This window comes from Pinus tabuliformis, chromosome 2_1, assembly GCF_031772625.1.
Source record: "Pinus tabuliformis cultivar Carrire ecotype Pingquan chromosome 2_1, CPIR1, whole genome shotgun sequence".
Taxonomy (NCBI): domain Eukaryota; kingdom Viridiplantae; phylum Streptophyta; class Pinopsida; order Pinales; family Pinaceae; genus Pinus; species Pinus tabuliformis.
The window spans coordinates 401,008,227-401,021,943 of record NC_142299.1 but is presented as its reverse complement, the minus strand read 5'-3'; the positions used below and the strand labels follow the sequence as shown (position 1 = coordinate 401,021,943).

At 41.5% G+C, this 13,717-nt stretch overlaps 1 protein-coding gene across 1 annotated transcript in view; it reads right to left on the bottom strand.

The window, feature by feature from the left end:
* Positions 1-1,030: 1,030 nt before the first annotated feature.
* Positions 1,031-13,717, bottom strand: part of LOC149200555 (DNA polymerase zeta catalytic subunit-like) — a 97,643-nt gene continuing 84,956 nt past the window's right edge. The window contains exons 8-9 of the mRNA XM_089400977.1: positions 5,076-5,210; positions 1,031-1,276 (exon numbers count right to left, since the gene is read on the bottom strand). Coding sequence (XP_089257103.1) covers positions 1,031-1,276; positions 5,076-5,210 — 381 coding nt within the window. The remainder of the gene's footprint in view (positions 1,277-5,075; positions 5,211-13,717) is intronic.

Here is a 13,717-nt window from a genome sequence, read left to right as displayed (position 1 = left end):
CCTAGAGGCTGACGTTGGGGTTTCGTGGGGCAAATTGGAGCTGTGGAGCTGTCGGAGTGTTTATCTGGGGTTGCAACCGAAATATCTGCTTCCGAGTAGAGAGGTGCTACCGCAGAGATTTTTCTCTATTGGGTGAGCTGGATTTGGCACCCAGATTGTATTCTGAAACTGCTTAATAAATCAAACCCTCAAATAGCTGCACCGGTTTTCCCGCACTGGGTTTTATGGGGACATTAGTCCAAAAATAACGGTGTCACTTGTGTGGTTGTTTCTGTTTCCTACAGTTGATGATCTGTAATGTGTTGAGCATGTACTTGTATTATTTCCAGTATTTACATGGTAAATAACTTGTTAATTAACAAAACAAGTAGGTAGGTACTAGGAATAAATCAGAAAGTACATGAAGGGTTTCTAACGTGTCAAACTTAGAAATTCCAACATGGTATCAAAGGGTGGTTGCAGATCATAGGAGAACTAAGGACATCAACCGAGCAGAACAGCAGCAGCAGAAAACAATTGTCCCGAGTGACAAAAGTTGTTCCAACAAAGTAGTAGCAAGGAAGGGGTGACACAGTGCATGCGTCATCAAGATTGAGCCAGGAAGAGGTAGCGCAGAGGCTAAGGGAAGCAAAGATAGGCTCACGCAGAGGCCAATAGGGTTGACGCAGTTGGCTGACGAAGTTGATTTGTCGGCTGTGGCCACCCGGATCACCGTGCGTTTGATAGTCTTTCAGATTTCGAGGGAGTCTGAGGTACGTGAAGTTTTCTGTCAACAGAGTGTATGGCGTATCCAGGCATTTACACTGCAACCAGCTGATTAACAGCTCCAACAGCAGATTCATGCCATCGTATCTCAAGAAGAGCACGGACTACAGCAAGGTGAGCTATCGAAATGCACTACTGATGAGGGCTTGAGGGCTTGTTTTCAGATATCTGTTTCGGAGATGAGATAATTGCAAGTAAACCGAAGAAGAAGAAAGAGGCCACACCGCCATTGTATTCAATCTCGCAGCAAGGATTCTGACCACTGTTAGCACCGTGGGCAAGCTCGGCCCCATATCTCATCATCGTAAGTCCCAGCGCTGTGCCATGCGATTCGAACCATGATCGGTGCACAGTTCTTCTCTGCAATAAGAGCTCGGAGCTTCCTCTTGCATTTGTCAATGGCAGCCTTGTACTCCTCGCTTACGGTGGGATAAGCCTTCACCATAGTGTCTTCACCTGCAAATGACCCACAAAATTCCTTTGGAGAGAGCTGAGAGACTCGAACCAGGATCTATTGTTTGCAAATGTGACAAAGCTACTTCAGTGGAATGATCTGTATGGTGAAGGAGGTTCAAGCCTTTTCAAGTGGAATGTATCCAATACCGAAGTTTCCATCTGCATGCCATGTATAATAGTGTTTTTCTTACTGGTTCTCGGAATTTAGAGTCCGAGCTGATTTTTGGACGTTTTCGCTAGTGGGCTTCACATTATAATCGACCAGGAGATGATCACATTTTGGCAAAATCCATAACGATCAATTAGTGTTCCTCGCATCCTCAGTGCGCCTTGAATGATCGACTTAAGTTATATATTACTGGTAAAATAATCTTGTTGTTCAAGATTGATTAGGGACAGTTGAATATCCTCTACGCAGTTTCCATAGTGTTTATTGTGAGTTTTCTTTTCCACTGCAATGGCACCTGTTCTTATGCTTGGAATCGGTCTTGGCTGAATCCATTATATGTTGTGTATTCACTGCATTATATTGGTATAACTTAGTTCATGTCAAAATATCTTGCGTTGTATAATGATCTGACAAGAACACTTGATGGTTCGTTAAGCTGGGTCAAACAATGGAGTTGCCAACATGCATAAGAGTTGCAGTGTCGAATGAACTTAGAGAGAAAGGTTATTCGAGTGGAGAAAAGGCCCAAGCAATCCTCGGTAGAAGAGCATGTTAAAGTTGTCCTTGACATCATATTCATAGTTGAGTTGCTTATAGGTGAAGGACACCCATATTTTTGGAGATAGTATTTCCTATTAAAACTATCAATCTGATAAGCCCTTTTGTAGCTTGAGTCTATTATTGAAGAACAATCCTTAAAAGATTCGTCACCAATTTACCATTTTATTTCTTTGAGCATTATCATTTTGTACTGCAACAAATTGGTGGTTACTATTGTTGATTGGCATATTGTTCTGGTGCGGATTTGCAACAACACTGTGCATTTGGTTTCTTAACACTTTTCCCATTTGTTTGGTTGAATAATGGCGAAAATTCATGGCTTATTAGAGTTACTGAAAACTCTAATCAGGTCCACTGCTGACAGCACAGTCAAAATTAGCAAAGCCTCTCTTTCGGACATTCAAACATGTCTACAATATGCACAAGAACAGATTGAATTTTTGCAGCTTGAATCTCAACTACAGTAGGAAGAATTACAGCAGAGGAGTCATCATTCTGAACCTGTTTCTGTTCAGAAGATTGAAACAGACTCCCATAAATAGCAAGACAACAATGTTACAATTGATTCAGATCCAGTGCCCAATAAAACAGCGGTTGTACATGCAGATGCAGAAATTCAGTCTGCACTTTCCAAGCCCATCATCAGACCATGGATATGACAAGGACTTGTCCTTTCATATTCCAGACTACTCCAAACCAATCCAATTTCAAGGTTTTGGATTCATTCATGACAGTTCACCTGCTCCTCATGAAAGTTCACCTCCAACTGTTCCAGATTCTGCCCCTCTTTCGCAGCAGCCACAACAGATTGTGAAATACCAACACTGCGACCGAGTTGGCCATCTGAAATATCACTGTTTTGATCTTCATCCATGTAAGCACCGTCATAAAACGAGTCATTCTTCAAACAGATGCTTCAGAAACAAACCTCTTGCAAGAACAAAGATTCATCTTGGATGGATCGCTTCTTGGCAATGGGCATCAACAGCCAAGAAGATATTCCAGTCACATGTCAGAACTTGTTCTAGAGTATTGAACAATCTTGCAGTTGAGTTTTCTCCATCATCTCACCTTGTATCTGACAAGGGGGGAAATTATGGTCATCTACAAGCTTCAAAGCCACATCAAGCGAGCCTGAGCCACAACCTGTCACACCAGATTCAGAGTTGTAGCCAGAAACAAAGATGCCCCTGAGCATGCCTTCAGTTGGTAATCAGGGACACTTCCTCTAGCAGAAAACTTCGGCTTCTTGCCAGTTTCGGAAGAATTCCAGGAACAAAATTGAGGACACTTCCTCTAGCAGAAGACTTCATCTTCTTGCCAGTTTTGGAAGAGTTCCAGGAATTGCATTAGGCATTCCAGAGTTGTTGGTCATCCTTAAACCATCACAAGTTGAGACTTCCCTTTTCAGGTTGAAGTTCTCCCTTTTATGTGGGATGAGACCTCCCTTTCATGGTTGAAGGTTTCCCTCTTCAAAACAATAGGAGCACTTCCTCTAGCAGAAGAATTTAGCTTCTTGCCAGTTTTGGAAGAGTTTCGGGAACTGCACTAAGCGTTCCAGCATTGGTGGTCATCCTTAAACCACCACGCTTTATACCAACATTTCAGATAGCACATTCAGCCTAGTGCTGCCATGCATTTTTGCACATTTTGTATTACAACTCTCTTCTTGAACTCATACATAACCCTTCGGATTAAGGGGGGGAATGTTGGACACCTAATCCTCAATAGGTTAGTGTGGAAGCCAAATAGACAAAAGGAGTCCAAGAGACCTTGGGATGTGGAACCCAACGGTCTCAATATGAACTATAAATGTATATCACTTGTTAATAAAAATTGTATTCTCATGTTTTATCCTTCAGATTCTCTTACTGCTCATGTGTGTTTAACACTTTCATTTAATGTTATGGGCATACTAATATGGATCATGGGGCAAATTAAATGATTAATCAATCTCGACTGTATTCTCGTCCCCTTACTTCACTTGGGAGGTTAGCGTTCAACTCTAGTCAAATGGGACCTCCTCTAGGGCTTGGGGTTTTAGGAAAGGCAATACCGAGGAAGCACTCGTTGATATAGCATGTTTAAGGTAACTCATACTTACCACTCTCCATCTGTCCCTCTCATCCATCTCTGTTCTTTGGGCTAGTGGTCTTTGGTCACTGGGATTGGTACCTTTCATCCACATCCTTGAGTCTAAGCCCGGAAACTTTGCCTCAAAGGGTGATGCAGCTAAAAGAAAGGTAAAAACATAAGAAAGCCACAATAAAAGAAAACAATGTAAAATTCAAGAGATGGTCGAAACATTTGTTTAGATTGTGCGCAATATTCTAGCATGAGTTGTGTACCCACCTCATTCACCACCACCCAGTTCCTCAAGCATTTAATGCTTCTCAAAAAAGGAACTCTTGTAAGTCCCAACCCTGATGAACGACAAATTGCTTCATCTTAATTAAATTTCTAATGGAAGAATTCAAAAGCAAGCTTGGGCTCCTAACTTATGCACCTAATAAAGGTAAGTCATAAAGAAGTAAAAGCCACACTAGAGGGGTGGAAAAAGCAAGCCGAGGGAAAGGGTAACTCATGTCACCATGATTTCTCCCTTCTTACATCTCTACACTTAGGATGTTGGAACCCCATCAGCTAGTCTCATCGCTGTGTCACCTAACCTGAAGTTGTTCCCACTCTGCATCCATTATTATCACACGCACATTGGATTGATGGGCTAACCTTGGATATGTCACTCCTCATGGAGGGTTGGAAACACCTAACAGGGTTGCTTACCTAATTATCCATAATATAAGTTAGGTAACTTGTGTACATGTCCTGCTCTAGATAGACATTTGAAGGTAAGTTTTGTGTGAGTATACTTGTGCCCCTAACATTAGTTGTCGATTATTTTTTGCCCAAGATATTGTTTTCATCTTAGAAAAAAATCATAGGATGATCTTATGAAAATTATAATTTTCTATTAATGTGCAATTCACTATATTTTTTCTTTATCATCAACAAATCCAAAATATATATACCCCCATAAAAAAATGGATTTCAGAACTAAACTAATTTATATTTCTTTTAAATGCAAACAAAGAATGAGCAAAAGTTCCAAAGACCTGTTATATACATTGGCTTTTTCATCCCGGAGAAGCACAAGAATTTCTGCTGCATCACTTGAATCTTCCTTAATCGCAACAACAATGAAATTGATTGCATCATACCGAGGATCAGGCCGCAAGTCTCCTCTAGATTCTGCATGGATCTGGTCCAACGAAGATTTGATAAATTTCCTAGACTTCATAACATCGTTTGCAAACACCAGCTTAAAAGAATTAAAAGGAAGAGGACATAAGAACAGGTGACACATCACAAGCATAAATCTCCTCACATAATCCACAAGTTAATTCCCATCAGTGCCTGTTACCAGACATAGTTCTAATGTCATTCTACTCTACATAAAAATTGGGAATTTTACACAAAAACAGACAAGCAACACAGCCATTGCCCATATTTTCACCGGCAAGTTTCTTATAAAAAAAGTAACTCTTATGCAGTTCAGAAGTTCAAAAAAGGGCTAACATGAACACAAGCATTTTCTATTAACAATTTGAATAGCATCCTAAAACCTAGTACCAGTTTTTTCCTCGTCCCCAAGGTGTTATCATCACCATTGTGCATATTAACCAACTACTAGAATGCACAATAAGATTAGATAAGATAATTATATTAATGTTTGACAAATGACCACAAAACAAGGTCAATGCAACAGAAGAGTACAACCAATATGAATACAATGTGGGAAAGCAAGTGCAACTCCTAAAAATGTCAAAAATAATATAAAGAAAGAACCCTACATAGGTATAGCATCAGAACATATCTATAAATGTATAAAACCATGACAAAATTGTTGGAAAATATGATAGCCATGCTTGGTATTTTCACCTTCAAAAAGAAATGGGAAATTTGAATTTTTAAATTTGCCTCCAAATTTATTTCAAGACAGCCTCATGATGTTTTAGGTTGGTTTGGCCACTAAGGCACCCATTCGACCCCCACTTGAAGGCTATATAAAGGAGATCATTTCTCTTCCTTTGGCCACATCAATTTTCTCTTGTGCATCTCTGATCTAGCAAAATTACAGGAAGGTCCAAAATTTTAGGAGGCCGAAATTTCAGGAGTTTGGTTTTTGTCATGGCACTTGATTATGATCTTGGTTACTGGTTTGGCTATTATTTTGCTATGGTTATTTATGATGTATTGATGAATCTGGAACTCTCTCTCTCTCTCTCTCACATAAGGAAGCATTTTTGGGCTTTCCCCTTGTGGGTTTTGCCCTAGCCTCAAGCCTAATTTCTGTGTCTCCTCTTTCTATTGTGATTTATTACTGCTCTTTTAAGTTTATGAATGATTTTCTTATAATTGTTAATGAAATAAATGTTACATGATGCTAATAATGATCTGAAGCTCTGAAATTAAATAAAGAAACTATCCTAGCTGTAACCTAGTAGAAAAATCAACATGGTATCAGAGTTGGGAGGGCGTTGAAGAACAGTTGAAGCCCTTGAGAAGGTCAAATTTTTGTGGCTCATTAACCCTTGCTATGTGAAGTCTCCTGGGACACTATGCAAACCTCCCTAGGTATGCAAAATTTCCTAGGTGAATCATTGTTCTGTGATCCAGATCTGTGGAAGGGCAGCCGAAATTTTTTGTGGGAAAGGCCTAGTACAGGCCTCTTATATTATCTCCTTTCTATTTCAGGCCTAAAATTCTGAGGTCCGAGATCATGATCCAAAGTCTCTATCTAAGTTAATCTGAAGATGTAGAAGAGCATTCAAACTACAGACTAAGTTTTCTGAGGAACCACAAGTGTGGTTCTAAGGCACCTATGCAAAGGTTCTTAGGCTGAGGCTGAAACATGTGAGTCTGAGGATCACATCTCTCTGTGAACAGTATGGAAGCCCTCTGACATATGTCACAGATCTAAGGCACAATACTTGTGGCATTCTTTTTCTGTGAAAGTTTAAGAATCTTATGGCATCTCATGCGAACTCCAAATGGCACCATATGCAAGCTCATGTATGAGAAATGCAGTAACACTTCTTATCTACGATTCTATGGCTCAATGGAATAATCTTAAGGTGTAAACTATCTTCCAAACTCTAAGTATGATCCAAGGCCAATTCATTTCTCATTTAGAAGTTATGGAATAAGTCCAAAATTCTAAATCTTATTGTCAAAGTCTATGTTACATCTTTGTCATACTAAATTTGATGACAAAAAGGTTGTCCTCCTTGTATGCATTGTGAAAATTCCTAGACTCGAAGGAACCCCTACTACAACAAATCTGAATCTACTTCACCTACTTGATTTTTTAAATTACATTCATCAAGTTATTCTTCTGAATACTGAAACAAATTACTTCAGCCTACACTAATTAAATATTTGATCTCATGAAACAAAAAACAGATCAAAAAACAAGATACATAGGACACACTTATTATTGGACACAATAGTCCCCGGGAAAAACCCAATGCCGAAAAGCCGGTGCAGCAGTTCTGAGGGTTTATTATTATGCAGGAGAAATATCTGAATAAAACTCTAGGATGCTCATCTAGCAATCCTTTACAGAGAAAACACCGGCGGAAGATTTGAGTGAGTTTTACCTCACTTCACATGGCAGAATTCCGACAGATCCGGCACAAGACTGGCTAACCCTGGCTATTTCTGCGTTGGCTCTGCATCAGCCCTACGTCACCTTCTCTGCCCTCTGTGTCAACTCTCCCAACTATTCCAGCAGTTTCAGTTGTTCCAGCGATTTCAGTTGTTTCGACAGTTCTAGATTTTGTGTGACAGGCAACTTTTCTGCGTCAACTCTCCCAGCTACTGCGTTGCCTCTCTGCAAGCTCTCTCCACCTCTCCGTTCTGTATTTTCCGGAAAGTCCTTCTCCCGGATTCTCTCTGCCCCTCAGCTGCAAGATCTCCCCAATTGATTTTCCTCCTGAGAACTTCTCACCTCAAAAAATCAATTTCCTCAATCTCTTTGTGTATGTTTCCAAATGAACCCCAAGCCTCCATTTTATACTTTTCATGTTGAGTCTTCAACGGCCGATATTAAGTCTCTAATCAACGGCTAAGATTAAAACATGACTTGATCTGCTTTCTAGATCATTCTCACCCATATTTTGATTAATACCCATTAATATTTTAAGGAACGGGTGTACAAAGACATTTTGTACACCTATTACTTTCATTTTGGAGACATAGCGGAGCTACCAAAAAGGGAAATTTGATACAAAATACATGACAGTGGTTTTGAAATTGCCTGTGCTTCAATAAATAAATAACAAGCAGAAAGAGATGTTTAATATTCAATGTTGATTGTGCATAAGTATTTGCAAGTCATTAAAACAGAGGATGTGTTATCTTGCAAAACGAAATTTTATTATAGCTAAAGAAGGCTTAAGGTTTGGAAGTTGAGGGTATTGACTTGTTCTATTTATTAATATGCAAGATGTTTTGTATTAGTATCCCGATGACTGATTAAAGTTGCATATGATTGACCAAAGTATATTGCCATCTAGGGTTATTGTAATGTGTTACGAATAATATATATATATATATATATATATATATAATGATTAGTTAATTAATAATTAGTTAAACTGTTGATTTGGGGTAGCATGGAATGTGCTCTAGCCACGAAAGGGTTTGGGCAGATTCTAAACAGTTTGGGAGATATTAAAATAATTAATATTTTTAATGGAGTCCATAAGTCTAAACTTAGGGAAATTAAAATATTAATGTGAATTAATATAAAACTATGTTGGAATCGTCCAAAAGTCATAGATCAAGCCAGATCTAATCTTAGCCATTGATTAGGGACTTAATCTCGGCCGTTGATATGTCAACGAGAAAAGTATAAGAGGAGGCTTGAGGGTCACTTGGAGAACACACCAAGAAATCAAGATTTCAATTTTTTGGGGCTGGGTTTGCTGAGAAAGTTAAGAGAGTGATCAGAGTTGCAACTGAGGAGCAGTGAATACAAAAGCAGAGATACAAAGATAGCACTGGGAGGATCAGCGCAGTGGCTGGAGAGAGGGACGCAGAAACAGCCAACAATTCACGTAGAGCCAGCCAGGGCTCACGCAGAGGCAGCCAGGAGCTGCGCAGTGCCTCAGAGGGCCAGCGTGCGTGATGCAGAGGGCCAGAGGACTGACACAGTGCCTCCAAAGGCTGACGCAGGCCAAGCCAAAGTGAGGTTGCGCTAACGTTGGGCCAGAGAGAGGCTGACGCAGTCCCTAGGGGCTGATGCTGGGGTTTCGTGGGGCAAATTGGAGCTGTGGAGCTGTCGGAGTGTTTATCCGGGTTTGCAGCCGAAATATCTGCTTCCGAGTAGAGAGGTGCTACTACCGAGATTTTTCTCTATTGGGTGAGCTGGATTTGGCACCCAGATTGTATTCTGAAACTGCTTAATAGATCAAACCCTCAGATAGCTGCACCGGTTTTCCCGCACTGGGTTTTTACGGGGACATTAGTCCAAAAATAACGGTGTCACTTGTGTGGTTGTTTTTGTTTCCTACAGTTGATGATCTGTAATGTGTTGAGCATATACTCGTATTTATTTCCAGTATTTACATGGTAAATAACTTGTTAATTAACAAAACAAGTAGGTAGGTACTAGGAATAAATCAGAAAGTACATGAAGGGTTTCGAACGTGTCAAACTTAGAAATTCCAACATGTTATCAAAGGGTGGCTGCAGATCATAGGAGAACTGAGGACAGCAGCCGAGCAGAACAGCAGCAGCAGAAAACAACTATCTTGAGTGACAAAAGTTGTTCCAGCAAAGTAGTAGCAAGGAAGGGGTGACGCAGTGCATGCGTCATCAAGATTGAGCCAGGAAGAGGCAGCGCAGAAGCTAAGGGAAGCAAAGATAGCTCACGCATAGTCCAAGAGGGTTGACGCAGTTGGCTGAGGAAGTTGATTTGTCGGTGTCGGGATTGCACAGAGCCTAGGAGCTCTAACCTTCAAGTTGCTAGGGTTTAGGAGGCTACGGGTAATTTGTAGAGTGGAGCTGGTGGGGTACTGTAGTTAGAACAATACCTAACAGGGCAAGGCCAAGGAGGAGGGAGTAGCTATCGAGGATTTCTAGCCAAGAAATCTAGATCAGTGGTGCAGCAGCACAGGATCGGATTGGGGGCATCTCGACATTGGCAGAAGGGTTTCCAAGAGGGAAATCGAGGCTCGGAGGGAGTCACACCGAGAACTTCCAGGAGGGAAGTAGAGGAGCAGCAAGATAGCAGTGAATGGGGTAAGAGACCATAACGGACTGGATAGAGCCTCAAACCTCGTAGTCTAGAAGGCCAGAATCCTATCCGTTCTAGACAGGACCATGTCAAGCACTTTGCCTTGGGGACGATAGCTATACCAGATGACCCAGCTGATAAGACAAGTACGAGGAGGTAATGGCGAGGGCCAAGAGCATCATTCTTAACGGGGTCAAGGACAATGTAATACCACATATTTCCAAAAAGGAAACGGCAAATGAGATGTGGGTGGCCCTAAAGAAATTGTACCAGCATACTTTTGTGCAGAGAAGGATGTTACTAGAAAATCAATTGCGATCATGCCAGATGCAAAAGGGAGAACAGCTCAACCCCTTCCTCGGTCGATTAAAGGACATCTGGGACCAACTGACTTCCATACGGGCCATGCCAGTGTTTAAGTTTCTAAGTTTACTTAGTTAAAAACCCTTCATGCACTTTATCTGATTTATTCATACCTAATTGTTATTTTACTTAACAAGTTATTTACAATGTAAATATTGAAAATAAAAACTAGTGCATGCTCAACATATTACAGATCAGCAACTAAAAGAAACAGAAACAAACACACCATATGACACCATTATTTTTGGACTAATTTCCCCGGAAAAACCCAATGTGGGAAAACCGGTGCAGCTATCTGAGGGTTTTCTTATTAAGCAATATCCGAGTACAATCTCGATGCCGAAACTGGCCTACCCAACAGAGAATTTCCGTGGCGGTAATACCTCACAGTCTCTGACAAATCTCCTGGCTAAAATCTCAAATAATCCTTCCGGCAGCTACTCAGCACAAATTCTCCCTAGAAACCCCAGCGTCAGCCTCTCTCTGGACTGCGTCAGCCCCTCTCTGCCTCATGTTGGCCCCGCGTCACCCCGGATGGGTCTGCGTGAACCTTGGGAGACCCTGTGTCAGCCCTCAAGCCCTTTGCATCAGCGGCCTCTCTGAGGCTCTACGCAGCTCCCAGCTGCCTCTGCGTGGCCCTACATGAGCCCTGGCTAGCTCTGCATCACTCTCCTTAGCTACTGCGCTACTCTCCGGGCACTATATATGCCTCTTTGACTCTTTGTACTCAAATGCCCCTCAGTTGCATCTCTCAATCACTAATTCTATCTCTCTTAGCATACCTCGCTCTAGAGAATAGAATGACTGATCACTCTGATATATTCTCCAAGTAACCCTCAAGCCTCCTCTTATACTTCCTGTTGACAAATCAACGGCCGAGATTAAGTCCCTTATCAATAGCTAAGATTAGATCTAGCTTGATCTGGACCATTCTAACACAATTTCATATTAATCCACATTAATATTTTATTGTCCCTAAGTTTAGACTTAGGGACTCCATTAAAAATATTAATTATTTTAATATCTCTTGAACTGTTTAGAATCTGGGTAATGGAGATCTTATGTGCCCCAACCTCTCCACCAAATTTCGTGGCTAGAGCACATCTGATGCTACCCCAAATCAACACTCACTCTTAGCGAGGACTATACTCTAACAATACTCCTCACTGAGTATTACTCTAATCATCTGGCATCGGTACCTGTGCTGATGCTTAAGCCTTCCTGCCCAACATCCTCTACACTGCTGCATCCTGTACTGCTACCCACGGTTCTGCCACTGCCACTGTTGCATCTGTACAACAGCTCCCTCTACATCCGAGCCGTTGTTGGTCCTTTCTCCCAACACTGCATCCGCAATGCACCTCCTCTCATCATGTTGCATCGTGCTGCCCACTGCTACACTGCAACTCAGTCACTGAGAAGTAACTGATCTCCCAATCTAACCTCCGTGTTGGGCTAGAGACACCCACTGATGTTGAAGCTCCCTCTGTCGCTAACAAGTGCTCCCTCTATGACCTCTGCATTGCTGCAACAACTCCCTGCATCTCACACCATTGCACACCTCTCTGTGTCATCCTGCACTGGTGCAACACTCGTGGCCTCACACACTACTGCAGCCTGCTAGCCTCGCGCTGTCTTGGGACTCCCGCATTATAGCTCTCTCTGTCAATCCACCCGCATCTATCTCTATCCACCATAGTTTTAAAACTCCGACTCCGACTCCGACTCGGCCGAGGATCGACTCCGACTCCGACTCTGAAACGGTAATGACTCGGCCGGCTCGATTTCAATGACTCGGTCGTTGTAAAAAATACATTAAATATTTATTTTTTTATAAAAAACATAATTTTAAAGATTTTCATTCATGTTTCAAAACACACAGCATTATAATATAGATGGAAGACAACATATGATCAAAGTAGGCTCATGAACCAATCCATTATATCAAAATGGTACCCAATGGAAATACATAGTCAACTATCATACATGATCAAAGACTCAAAACAAAAAACACATAACCAAGGAGGCTAGAAATGGCCTCTACAACAAAAGTAAACTGTGACGGTGACCAGACTCCAGTACTAGTACTACAGTACTACTGGCTAGTAGCTACTGTCAGAGGAGCCAAGATCATGTCGATCAATCTCTGGATCATCATCATCAGAGTCAGACAGGGGGCCCCATGGCTCCTCCTCATCATCATCATCTCCAACTGCAACTGTAGAAGTGGTACCACTAGCAGGCTGTGCAACTGCAGCAGATGCAAGCTGAGATAGAGTAGATATGCGGCTGCGCTTCTGCCATGGCTGAGCAGAGGAAGCACCTACAACTGGAGTCCTTGCTGGCTGTGAGACTGACGTTGGTGGATTGGGACCTGCATTCAACTGAACAGGCTGAAGTTGAACAACATGTTCAAGTTCAACTGATGTCTCCATATCTAAATCTACATCAAGATCCTCATCAGGATCAAACTCTGCTGAATGACTCTCCACTACCCAATCTGATGTTGGATCAATGTCTTCCAACACAATGGGATCTGAATTAGGTCTTTTGTTCAGCAAATGGTTTCGTCTGAGCCGAAGGTTGTATTGGACATAAACTAGATCATTTAACCGTTTTTAATACAAACGGTTTCTCTTCTTTGTGTGAATCCTCTCAAAGACAGACCAATTGCGCTCACACCCAGATGCACTGCAAGTTTGACTCAAAATACGAATTGCGAACCTTTACAATTCAGGACAATGGCCACCAAAGGCCTCCCACCATTGTGCTGCAAAAAAAATAGGAGCGTAATGAGTTAGCTCAACAAAAGTACAAATTATATCTAACTTTCAAATTATAAACGATTTAACAAACTTTAAAAAAAAAGTAAGACTATTAAGAATTTGAAAAATGAAATTTTTGTTTACCTGGCTCATCTGCTTCTCTTGCAATCTTTGCTAGGTTCTTCCCAAAGGTACCTGCTGCATTGCTGAAGATATTGGCCTGTCGGTGTATCTCCAGCTAATCAGACTCCAATGGGATCATGCGATCAATGCAATCAATCAGTCCATCTCTGACCTCCCCCCTCAAAGCTCCTGACTCCTTAGCTTTATATTGAT